The sequence below is a fragment of the Salvelinus fontinalis genome, chromosome 18 (genome assembly GCF_029448725.1).
Source record: "Salvelinus fontinalis isolate EN_2023a chromosome 18, ASM2944872v1, whole genome shotgun sequence".
In the NCBI taxonomy this organism is placed as follows: Eukaryota; Metazoa; Chordata; class Actinopteri; order Salmoniformes; family Salmonidae; genus Salvelinus; species Salvelinus fontinalis.
In genome coordinates this window covers 40,285,356-40,298,498 of record NC_074682.1, presented here as the reverse complement: position 1 = coordinate 40,298,498, position 13,143 = coordinate 40,285,356, and the positions used below count along the sequence as shown (strand labels likewise).

General features: G+C 44.2%; 1 protein-coding gene across 1 annotated transcript; it reads right to left on the bottom strand.

The window, feature by feature from the left end:
- Window positions 1-251: 251 nt before the first annotated feature.
- ruvbl1 (RuvB-like AAA ATPase 1) lies at window positions 252-13,096 on the bottom strand. Its single transcript, XM_055869378.1, has 11 exons — window positions 12,779-13,096; window positions 12,383-12,469; window positions 12,088-12,220; window positions 7,963-8,114; window positions 7,790-7,879; window positions 6,537-6,686; window positions 6,330-6,393; window positions 5,919-6,117; window positions 5,606-5,708; window positions 5,313-5,404; window positions 252-736 (listed from the first exon to the last, which is right to left on the bottom strand). The coding sequence occupies exons 1-11, from the start codon at window positions 12,917-12,919 to the stop codon at window positions 577-579; spliced, it is 1,371 nt and encodes a 456-aa protein (XP_055725353.1). The 5' UTR covers window positions 12,920-13,096; the 3' UTR covers window positions 252-576.
- Window positions 13,097-13,143: the final 47 nt, after the last annotated feature.

Below are 13,143 nucleotides of genomic sequence, written 5' to 3'. Positions count from 1 at the left end.
ACACACGCTGACTTCGGTTTCAGAGGACGCATGGCTCTCGACCGTCGCCTCTCCCAAGTCTGTATGGGAGTTGCAGCGATGGGACAAGACTAACTACCAATTGGATATCACAAAAAAATCCCCAAAATACATATTGACGCTGTTCATTTAGAAGTGGATGTTCTCATTATGCTAAGGAGCATCTCTTTGGAATTCCCAGTCCTGTATCAGTTAACTCTAGCTAGTGTATCTGATAAGTCTGAAAGCAACAATGACAAATATCAAGTTCCTTTTTATTGAAAAAATCGAATTTTATTAACATGCAAAGAACCTTTAAAACAATGTATTTATCTGAATGTAACAAACTACTACAGTGGATAAGGCACAGATGGGGCAGCTTGAGGGGGGCTCTGAACAAAAGGATGAGAGGAAGGCTAGAATGAGAGAAACAAGAAAGAGCAGGATGAACTTTACATGAAGGAGAACGAGGAGAGAAAAAGAGACTGTCAGGGTTTACAAACATTTGATGCTAGCCTTGTGGTAGAAAGTGAGGATGGAGGGATGTAGAGAAGGGTGGAGGGAGTGGAGGATAGTTCTTTATTTCATGTACTTGTGCTGCTGGTCCTGGAGGATCTTAGCGGAGGACTTGGCATCGTAGAAGAGTTCGTTGATCTCCTCCACCTGCTCCCTCTCTACTCCCTCCTTCCCCTGGACTCTGCCTAACAGACTGGCTGGGGTCAGCAGCTGCACCGCATACCTGACAAAGGAGAGGGGTCGGTGAGTCAATACGCACACACACACACAGAGCATGGGTCTCTCCAACCTTTTCTAGCATGAGAGCTACTTTAGAAATATGAAATATGTCAAGAGCTACTCAATTTTTCCCCTAGCATTCAAATAGGCACTTTGTATTATTCCATTTTCTCTGTGTTATTTTTCCTGGTTTGGAGATTTTGGGGGGGATTTTCACTCAAAATCACAACTATTCATAGAGAAACAATGAAATTGGATGTTTGGAGTCCATGTCAATGCTTAAATCACATGAGTATCATTTTTGCGTGCTGAAAAAAAAAGAACAAATTCAGATTTGAGTATTAATACCCCTTTAATTGTGCATTTTGCAAGAAGAATTTGCTGGTCTAGTGATGTTTTTGCTGCTGCATATGCCATGACACAGCTTGCAAAACAAAAGCCCACCCGATTGATACAAATAATCATGATATACACTGAGTATACAAAACATGACACTGACCAGGTAAATCCAGGTGAACGCTATGATCCCTTATTGATATCACCTGATAAATCCACTTCAATCAGTGTAGATGAAGGGGAGGAGACAGGTTAAAGAACATTTTTAAGCATTGAAACATGGATTGTGTATGTGTGCAATTCAGAGGGTGAATGGGCAAGACAAAAAATGTAAGTGCCTTTGAACGGGGTATGGTAGTAGGTGACAGGCACATCGGTTTGTGTCAAGAACTGCAACTCTGATGGGTTTTTCACACTCAACAGTTTCCCGTGTGTATCAAGAATGGTCAACCACCCAAAGGACATCCAGCCAACTTGACAACTGCGGGAAGCATTGGAGTCAACATGGGCCAGCATCCCTGTGGAACGCTTTGGACACCTTGTAGAGTCCATGCCCCGATGAATTAAGGCTGTTCTGAGGGCAAAGGGGGGTGCAACTCAATAATAGGAAGGTGTTCCTAATGTTTGGTATACTCAGTGTAATTCTGCCAGGAAAGCCTACCTTGCACTTAACATTTAAATGAGAAGGTTTTGGGGAAAGTATTTCTGTCTACCCAGAAGTAGCTAACTGGCTACACGAAGTGAATGACAGACAAACACACACACATCAGTGGAAGCTGTGGAGGGGAGGGCGTCTCATAATAATGTCTGGAACAGAGCAAATGGAATGGCATCAAAACATAGAAACCATGTATTTGATACCATTCCAACTATTCCGCTCCAGCCATTACCATGGGCCCGTCCTCCCAAATGAAGGTGCCACCAACCTCCTATGACACACATACAGGGGCAATATTGCTGGAAATTAATTGACAGTGTTACGTTTGTTTTTTTTAAGCCAATTGTGACTAACTAGGGATAATGTCAATGTGGAATTGATTTGATAGAAGCCAGGAGCTTGAGGTGTCTGATACTGGACAGTTTGCGGTAGAGGCCGACCACCCGTGCTGGTCTTATACATAATGGTAAAATGCTTGATTGCATTTAACGGCATGAATGACTCGGATGCTGTGTAATGGCATGAATGAATGAATGATTATATTGAAGTAGGCTATGTTAGGTTTAGACAGAAAACAGGACGCGCTCTCACAGGAAGGCCAAAATGATCATCAAGGACATCAACCACCCGAGCCACGGCCTGTTCACCCCTCTATCATGCAGAAGGCGAGGTCAGGACAGGTGCATCAAAGCTGACACAGAAAGACTGGAAAACAGCTTCCATCTCAAGGCCGTCAGACTGTTAAATTGTCACCACAAGCCGGGCCTCCGCCCAGTACCGTCCTGAACTTTAGTCACTAGCCGGCTACCACCCGGTTACTCAACCCTGCACTTTAGAGGCTGCTGTCCTATGCACATATTAAAGTGACCAGTGTTCCACGTCTAATGTTTACATACTGTTTTAGCCATGTCATATGTACAGTGCATTCGGAAAGTATTCAGACCCCTTGACTTATTCCAAATATATTTACGTTACAACCTTATTCTAAAATGTATTAAATCGCTTCCCTCCGCTCAATCTACACACACTACCCCACAATGACTAAGCAAAAACAGGTTTGTAGTAATTTTTGCAAATTTATAAAAAATAAATAAACCGATATCACATTTACATAAGTATTCAAACCCTTTACTCAGTACTTTGTTGAAGCACCTTCGGCAATGATTACAGCCCTGAGTATGACACTACAAGCTTGGCACACCTGTATTTGGGGAATTTCTCCCATTCTTCTCTGCAGATCTTCTCAAGCTCTGTCAGGTTGGATGGGGAGCGTCGCTGCACAGCTATTTTCAGGTCTCTCTAGAGATGTTCGATTGGGTTCATGTCCGGGCTCTGGCTGAGCCACTCAAGGACATTCAGAGACTTGTCACAAATCCACTCCTGCATTGTCTTGGCTGTCTGCTTAGGGTCGTTGTCCTGTTGGAAGGCGAACCTTCGGCCCAGTCTGAGGTCCTGAGCGCTCAAGGATCTCTCTGTACTTTGCTCCGTTCATCTTTCCATCGATCTTGACTAGTCTCCCAGTCCCTGCCGCTGAAAAACATCCCCACAGCATGATGCTGCCACCACCATGCTTCACCGTAGGGATGCTGCCAGGTTTCTTCCAGATGTGACCATTGGCATTCCAGCCAAATAGTTCAGCCTTAGTTTCATCAGACCAGAGAATCTGGTTTCTCATGGTCAGAGTCTTTAGGTGCCTTTTGGCAAACTCCAAGCGGTCATGTGCCTTTTACTGAGGAGTGGCTGGCCACTCTACCATAAAGGATTGACTGGTGGAGTGCTGCAGAGATCGTTGTCCTTTTGGAAGGTTCTCCCATCGCCACAGGGGAACTCTGGATCTGGATCTGTAAGAGCGACCACCGGATTCTTGGTCACCTCCCTGACCAAGGGCCTTCTCCCCCGATTGCTCAGTTTGTCCGGGCAGCCAGCTCTAGGAAGAGTATTGGTGGTTCCAAACACCTTCCATTTAAGAATGATGGAGACCACTGTGTTCTTGGGGACCTTCAATGCTGCAGAAATGTTTTGGTACACAAGCCTGTCTCGGAGCTCTACGGACAATTCCTTCGACCTCATGGCTTGGTTTTTGCTCTGACATACACTGTCAACTGTGGGACCTTTTATAGACAGGTGTGTTTCTTTCCAAATCATGTCCAATCAATTGAATTTACCACAGGTGGACTCCAATCAAGTTGTAGAAACATCTCAAGGATGGTCAATGGAAACAGGATGCACCTGAGCTCAATTTCGAGTTTCATAGCAAACGGTCTGAATACTTATGTAAATAAGGTATTTGTTTTAATTTTTTTATATATTTGCAAACATGTCTAAAAATCTGTTTTTTTTTGTCATTATGGGGTATTGTGTGTAGACTGATGGGGGGAAAAAAATAACTTAATTCATTTTAGAATAAGGCTGTAACGTAACAAAATATGGGAAAAAGTCAAGGGGTCTGAATACTTTCTGAATGCACTGTATATACTGTATTCTAGTCAAGTCCATCCTATTCAACTATTGCTGTACATATACTATTCTATGTATTCTTCAGATATAGACAAGATGGATAGAATATATAGTACACATTCCATCACATATTTATACACCGGACTCTGACATTGCTCGTTCTAACATTTCTATATTTCTTAATTCCATTCTTTTACATTCGTTTTCAAGATACTGTATGTAACTTTAAAAAGAATAATCTCCATACAGGGATGATTTCTGTATTTTGAGCGTTACCTATCTTGAAAACTTGATTGCTGACAAGCAAAACAGTTTGTGACTATGCCAACAATAGACTAATGAAACAAACACCAAAATATGGTTTTTGGGTGGAGTTTTCCTTTAACAAGTGGACTTTGATTTTCACTCATGTAGTAGCCCGTCCTTCTCCCGACCAACTGCCTGTGACATGTCAATGCAATTTTGTTTCAATTAATCTCCATCTGTACATTTGGTTAATTGATCTCTGGCTGGGCAAGTTTTGGGATGGAATTTTCTTTTAAGCTACATAACATGTAGGCAAAATGTTTTGATCAGCTAATATGTGAGCAAACTATATATAATAAAGATAATCATTAGGACTCATCTCAACATAGCTAACATTTTCCCAGCCTAATTGTTACCAAATATCCAAACTGAGATTCAATGAAAACAAAAATCTGACATTGAGTGATTTATCAAGAGTACACCACGCTAGTCGCAAATCCGCGCGATGGCGCTGTCCAATCAAAACTGTGCTGAAAGGATCACACACGACTATTTCTTTAAACAATTCTGAAAGTAAATTATTAGGCGAGCTACTCATAGCTGGCCTGCGAGCTACTCATAGCTGGCCTGCGAGCTACTCATAGCTGGCCTGCGAGCTACTCATAGCTGGCCTGCGAGCTACTCATAGCTGGCCTGCGAGCTACTCATAGCTGGCCTGCGAGCTACTCATAGCTGGCCTGCGAGCTACTCATAGCTGGCCTGCGAGCTACTCATAGCTGGCCTGCGAGCTACTCATAGCTTGTGATCGACCTGTTGGAGACCCCTGCACTAGAGACAGTGGAGTGAGCACACATGAACAGAGTAACCGACTGGTGAGTGTTACCGGAGTGTGGTCTTGGTTCCGATCTCTCCCAGGTGACTGAGGGCCTCCTCACTGATGTTGATCCCCTCAGTCTGAGCACGAATCTTAATGATCTACAGAGAACACACACACGCCGTCAGCATCACGCCACAGTGACCACATACTTCATATATTAACATACCATCACCCACACACACACACACACTTCATATGTAGGAATGCCATCTCAGACATGATAACACACACACACACACACACACACACACACACACACACACACACACACACACACACACACACACACACACACACACCTGCTTCATCTCCTGCGGTGTGTAGAGCATGGTGCGGATGATCAAGACTCTGTCCAGCAGGTCCAGGGGAATGCCATGGGGAGAGCTGATGTCCTCTGTCCCCCTGATAACCAGCCAACCACACAACAGAAAGGTTAGTAAACAGGGTAATAGGCTGCTATAAGACTTACATGTTTGGGAGCATAATTAGAGTGTGCAACTTTATTTATTTGTATAACTTCCAAAACAAACTGTCAGAGTAACTCACATTCAAACTGACTGGGAGAGGAAATCACATGCATGCACATTAGCACACACACACCCACCGACCCACCTGATGAGGCAGTTGCCCCTGTTGGAGGCGAATACTACGATGGGTGCGATGGTGCTCTCCAGAGCTCGGTGCAGGTAGGTGAAACACTCGATGTCCAGCATGTGCACCTCGTCCACAAACAGCACCCCGGGAACCAGCTCAGCCACACCCTGGTCAATGTAGCGGTTTACCACCTTGTTGATCTCAGCTCGCAGCTTGTCTAATGTACAGCATAAAGAGTCAATGAAGAGCCAGGGATCAAGCAAGGGAGCCAATCAAAAGGCAAGGGCAGAGAAGAAAGGGTGGGGTTCTTTTGAATGATGCTTATTGGGGGAGGGGTTGGGGTTTTGAAAGTACAAGCTGCTATTACTACAAGGATAGAACTAGGGTTGTGGGTTTTAAAAAGTTAAGGTTACGTGTTTCAGGTCTTACCTGTGATCTCTGTTTTCTTGGGCTTCATCAGCTGTCCCATCATAGACAGGATATCTTGACCTCCCTGAGAGGACAGGAACCTCACTTTAACAACCAAAGATCAAGTGTGTCTTTGTTTGTGCATAATTCTTTTTCAATCAATAGTTATTTTTTAAGTGTATATCTGCAGTGCAGTCTCATATTCACTTGAATCAGGGTCTAGGGTACCTGTGGTCTAGCGTTGGCAATATCCAGGTCGTGTAGCGTGACGTCTTGGATAATCTCTTTCTTCTTGTGGACGTCCCCCTTAGGCAGCGGCACATACTCCTCAGCCTCCAGGTCAAACTCTGTGGCAAATGTGTCACACCGACCTTGTCTCTGAGCACACCCCACACATGGAAAGAATCGTTCAACACAGAACACAGGCATCAAATATTAACCCAATCCCATCAGAGGTGGTCAGGTGGCTGAAACTAGGCCAATCACTTCATAGAGGAACAAAAATAAGGGATGGGAGGAGTGAGAGCAGGTGTATGACTGGACTCCATGCCATCTCAAGGAAGGCATGAAAGAGGCGGGGGGATGAAAGAGTCAGGGAGGCTGTCAACAGCAACAAATGTAAGGCCCCCAGCCCACCTGTCCCCCCCGTCCCACCTACACCCTCGGCCCACCTGCACCGATTAAAGAAGCCGTCAACACAAGCGTCAAACTATGCCATGAGGTCGTCCACCAGAACAGAGGAAGCAGAGGAGAGATAGAGAGATAGGGAGAATAGAACCCAAGTGCGATGAAGAGCTGAAGGAATGCCTACAGTAGAGAGATGAAACAGAGCCGGCATGAAGAACTGGCCCAGGAGGAGAGATAGGGAGAATAAAACCCAGGAGGAGAGATAGGGAGAATAAAACCCAGGAGGAGAGATAGGGAGAATAAAACCCAGGAGGAGAGATAGGGAGAATAAAACCCAGGAGGAGAGATAGGGAGAATAAAACCCAGGAGGAGAGATAGGGAGAATAAAACCCAGGAGGAGAGATAGGGAGAATAAAACCCAGGAGGAGAGATGGGGAGAATAAAACCCAGGAGGAGAGATGGGGAGAATAAAACCCAGGAGGAGAGATGGGGAGAATAAAACCCAGGAGGAGAGATAGGGAGAATAAAACCCAGAAGGAGAGATAGGGAGAATAAAACCCAGGAGGAGAGATAGGGAGAATAAAACCCAGGAGGAGAGATAGGGAGAATAAAACCCAGGAGGAGAGATAGGGAGAATAAAACCCAGGAGAGCGCACTGTTCTTTTAGTGTTGTTTTATTTGGGGGGTATTCTTAGTTTGTGTACTTGTTTGTTAGTTTATCTACTTACTCCGTTTACAATTACTCTGGAATTAAATGTTTGAGCCATTGCAAATGTGTAATTTGTGTATGGGAGCCTTTCCAAAGCGAGTGTTTGTATAGAAGTGTACTGTAATAAGTGGAAGTGTACTGATACCTTGACGGCGCCACTGTTTGCTTCAATGTAGATCACGTCTCCCGCTTCCACACGCTCCTTCTGCAGGCTCTCATAAATACTGGGATCCAGCTACAAAAACAACACAGAGACAGACAGTGAGACACATGGGCAACTTCTATATGGACTGGTCTAGCCTCTGACTCGTGCCTGACCTTGAGCTGCTTGGTGCCCTTGCCAGTCTTCAGTCCGATGATGACGTGGCTGATGGTCTTCCCATAACCACCCATGGGGTTCTCTGTCTCACAGGGGGTCAGCTCTGTAACCTCTCCCTCATACACCTCCTTGGTCTCCTTAATACGCAACCCTGGAGGAGGGAGGACAGGGTCACACACACTGAATGAAGACTCTGTAAAACCTCTCTTGAATCAATAAAAACGCCACATCCTTTGGTCTACCTGGTGGATCATTTATTGGAGAATGTGAGACAGTGTGTGTACAGTGCATGGTCCTCTCTTTGTAATGTGATCACACTGTAGCCCTTGTTCCTCCTGCATACAGCCTCCCGGTGTGTGAGTGGCAGGAGGGGGGGGACACTTCTGAGGGAGAGACCATCTGTCAGAGGGCTCTTATCAGGGGGGTGTCGACAGGCTCAGAATGTACCCCGCCATTTTCCTCCATCGTAAAACTTGTGTGTTCTGTGGGGTGAGGGTGCTGACCACCACTCTGCTCTCAACCCACACTCCATTTCCTTCTCTGTGACAGGTAATGTCAACACTCCAACAAACCCCTTTCCCCAACCCATCTCCAAGGTCATCCTCCCCAGTGTCAGCCACACTGATACCCTACCCTAGTCCTACTTCTGTCCAGCAGGAGGAGAACACCTGGAGTCTATTCTGATGGTGGGGCAGCAGGTGAATGAAGGATGCAGCTTTATCTGGTCTCCATTTGGCCAAAGCTTATGAGCGTGTGTTAGTGTTGAGCGATTAACCAAATGTTTGTTTGTTTTTTCAAACAATTACTTGACCGACGTCAGTTCAAATATTTTAATTAAAAAAATAATAATTCTGTGGGCTTTTTGTGCAGACAAATCAGATCATGACCAAACTGTGCGATGTAGTAGGGAGTTGTAATTTCCAACGGGCCAATATTCTACATATACTGAACAAAAATATAAGCAAGGTAAAGTGTTGGTTCCATGTGTCATGAGCTGAAATTAAAGATCCCAGAAATGTTCCATATGCACAAAAAGCTTATTTTTCTCAAATGTTGTGCACAAATTGGTTTACATCCCTGTCAGTGAGCATTTCTCCTTTGCCAAAGTAATCCATCCACCTGACAGGTGTGGCATATCAAGAAGCTGATAAACAGCCTGGTCATTACACAGGTGCACCTTGTGCTGGGGATATATGATTTTTTTTACAACTAAAATGTGCAGTTTTGTCACAAAACACAATGCCACAGACGTCTCAAGTTGAGGGAGAGTGCAATTGACATGCTGTCTGCAGGAATGTCCACCAGAGCTGTTGCCAGGGAATTTAATGTTAATTTCTCTATCATAAACCACCTCCAACGTCGTTTTACAGAATTTGGCAGTACGTCCAACCGGACTACGTATAACCACGCCAGCCCAGGACCTCCACATCTGGCTTCTTCACCTGCGAGATTTCATCCGGACAGCTGATGAAACTGAAGAGTATTTCTGTTTGTAATAAACCCTTTGTGGGGAAAAACTCATTCTCATTGGTTGGGCCTGGTTCCCCAGTGGGTGGGCCTGCCCAGTCATGTGAAATCCATAGATTAGGGCCTAAATAATTTATTCCAGTTCACTGATTTCCTTATATGAAATGTAACTGGGTAAAATCTTGAAATTGTTGTATGTTGAGTTTATATTTTGTTCAGTACAGTTTTACACATTAAAACGTGGTAATTAACTACAATCACCATAATCCATTGCGCGTCTACATGTCCGGTCTGTGTTTCTTTTACACCTGCTACGTAAAAGAGAGAAGAATGCATAATCGAGAGGGATAGAGAGCAGTTGCTTTGAGATATCTCTGCCTCAAAATACATGATCAAAGTCATTGATAGTTGGTATTCAGCAGTCATAAAGTATGCCTTATTTACTTTGAAGAACTACTAAAATAGTGATTTTGTCAGACAGCTTTAAGCAGCAGCTCTATAGAGATGAGATGATGACTTGGAATGAAATAATAAAGCCATCAAATAAAACAAATGTAATAACAATTGAAATCTTTTATTAAAGTAAAGTAATGTGAATAAATGACAGTTAATTAGTGATAAGTAGTAATGGGCAGTCACTACCATCATGCGACTTTTAGTAATTGTTTTATTCTGTGTTGTTACAGCATTCAACCCACATAATGCATTTAAAGGTGCAATATGCAGAAATCGCTCTGCCGTTTCCTGGTTGCTAAAATTATAAACTGTCCGCCTTTATGTGAGAAAACAAGCAATGTTTAGAGAATCATTGTACCATCTAAACCGCTGTGAAATAAACTCAGCAAAAAAAGAAACGTCCCTTTTTCAGGACCCTATCTTTCAAAGATAATTCGTAAAAATCCAAACAACTTCACAGATCTTCATTGTAAAGGGTTTAAACACTGTTCCCATGCATGTTAAATGTTCCATAAACAACTCATGAACATGCACCTGTGTAACGGTCGTTAAGACACTAACAGCTGACAGATGGTAGGCAATTAAAAAGTCACAGTCATGAAAACTCAGGACACTAAAGAGGCCTTTCTACTGACTCTGAAAAACACCAAAAGAAAGATGCCCAGGGTCCCTGCTCATCTGTGTGAACATGCCTTAGGCATGCTGCAAGGAGGCATGAGGACTGCACATGTGGACAGGGCAATAAATTGCAATGTCCGTACTGTGAGACGCCTAAGACAGCGCTACAGGGAGACAGGATGGACATCTGATCGTCCTCGCAGTGGCAGACCACGTGTAATAACACCAGCACAGGATCGGTACAGCCGAACATCACACCTGCGGGACAGGTACAGGACGGCAACAACAACTGCCCCAGTTACACCAGGAACGCACAATCCCTCCATCGGTGCTCAGACTGTCCGCAATAGGCTGAGAGAGGCTGGACTGAGGGCTTGTAGGCCCGTTGTAAGGCAGGTCCTCACCAGACATCACAGGCAACAACGTCGCCTATGGGCACAAACCCACCGTCGCTGGACCAGACAGGACTGGGAAAAAGAGCTCTTCACTGAAGAGTCGCGGTTTTGTCTCACTGGGGTGATGGTCGGATTCGCGTTTATTGTCGAAGGAATGAGCGTTACACCGAGTCCTGTACTGGTGGAGCGGGATCGATTTGGAGGTGGAGGGTCCGTCATGATCTGGGGCGGTGTGTCACAGCATCATTAGACTGCCTGCAATGACAACAAGCTCAATCTCAACACGTTACAGGGAAGACATCCCCTCCCTCATGTGGTACAATTCCTGCAGACTCATCCTGACATGACCCTCCAGCATGACAATGCCACCAGCCATACTGCTCGTTCTGTGCGTGATTTCCTGCAAGACAGGAATGTCAGTGTTCTGCCAGCGAACAGCCCGGATCTCAATCCCATAGAGCACGTCTGGGACCTGTTGGATCGGAGGGTCATTCCCCCCAGAAATATCCGGGAACATGCAGGGGCCTTGGTGGAAAATTGGGGTAACATCTCACAGCAAGAACTGGCAAATCTGGTGCAGTCCATGCACTGCAGTACTTAATGCAGCTGGTGGCCACACCAGATACTGACTGTTACTTTTGATTTTGACCCCCCTTTGTTCAGGGACACATTATTCCATTTCTGTCAGTCACATGTCTGTGGAACTTGTTCAGTTCATGTCTCAGTTGTTGAATCTTATTATGTTCATACAAATATTTACACATGTTAAGTTTGCTGAAAATAAATGAAGTTGACAGTGAGAGGATGTTTCTTTTTCGGCTGAGTTTATATTTTCAATAACCAAAAATGTTGTATTTTCAGCTGGTGTACAAAATCGAAATTAAAAGACACAAAAACTAAACAATTACGAACGGGAAGCATAGAAATAGCGCATATTGAACAGATCTACTGCTTCTTAGACTTGCTTTCAATGAGAAAGATAGGACTATAACTCACATTTCTATGTGAATTTAGTCAGGTCACCCAAAAAGTTACATACTGCAGCTTTAAAGTCCTCCCAAAAATGTGAAACTGAAATCAAAAACTGGGATAATTTTTTACATAATCGAACTGAAAAAAAGCACAACTCGCTCAGCACTAGCGTGTGATCCATTCCCAGTGGCCCTGTGTTTGTGTGTGGCCCCTCACCTATGGCCCTCCTGAAGTTCTCCATCAGCACCTCTGTTTTCTTGATCTCAGAAGAGTAGACCTCACTGCCTACCATGGGGCAGAAGGGCACCTTGTTGCCGAGCTCCTGTGCCATAGCCAAAGCCAGGGCGGTCTGCAGGGGGGAATGAGATGGTGCAAAGTAGGGTTGGTCAAAGTCTCTCAAGTTGTATTCTTTCTATTACTGTGGAGGCCAGGAGACACAGTAAGCATATCAGACATTTCACAATTAAGACTTTGGGGTATCATTGAAGTACTGCAGTAACATCTTGTCTACCTTTCCTGTACCGGGAGGTCCAGCAAGTAAAACTGCCCTTCCTGACATCTTCTTTGAGCGGATCAGTTCCACAATGATACCACAAGCCTGTTGACAGAAAACAAAGGTACAGAACATCCATTAAAAAAATACACTTGGCTTTCCCAAGCCCAGTTGGTAGTTGTTTAATTGAAAATGAGGAATAGAATAATAAATAATACATCTAAGAAAAATGCAATACGAAGTAACGTGATTTGTTCTGTACGTGTTCTCAACTTGACTACCTGGTTAATAAATAAAGGTGAAATAAAATAAATAAAATACATTTCTGAAATACAGTGGCTAGCCAAATAACTAAACGTAACCTACTTTTGATATAACGTTAACTAGTTAGCTTGGCATCTCGTTTGCTAATACCTCTCTTGCGGTCTCCTGTCCAACAAGACCTGACGCACTTTGCTTTGCGTTCCCAACATCGTCTAGCCCGAGTCCTTTCACATGGCTATGAGACGCGATGCGCTGGGTTTTCGTGGTGCTTTTGACTTCCTCGATCTTCATGGCTGTGAACGTCTTATAAGAAAGCAACAAATGCAAACAAAAATGGCCCCTTCCTGATCGTTATTTTTTCACCTTTAGAATTGGCGCGGTAAAACAAAACAAACAGATGCGATCTTTTTCAGTGAGGTATGATACGAACTGTTTCCATGTGGGTTACCAAGGAAGTTGAAGGAAATACCACCCGAAAGTTCATTTTTTAGCTCTAAGAGGTACACTATTGGACA

Bases quoted from the DNA above. Each gene is read 5' to 3' on its own strand.
- ruvbl1 (XM_055869378.1), bottom strand. From the start codon at position 12,919: ATGAAGATCGAGGAAGTCAAAAGCACCACGAAAACCCAGCGCATCGCG. The intron at 12,470-12,778 runs GTATTAGCAAAC...TTCTGTCAACAG, and splicing joins GACAGGAGACCGCAAGAGAG to GCTTGTGGTATCATTGTGGA. The intron at 737-5,312 runs GTAACACTCACC...CTCCTTTGTCAG, and splicing joins GGAACCAAGACCACACTCCG to GTATGCGGTGCAGCTGCTGA.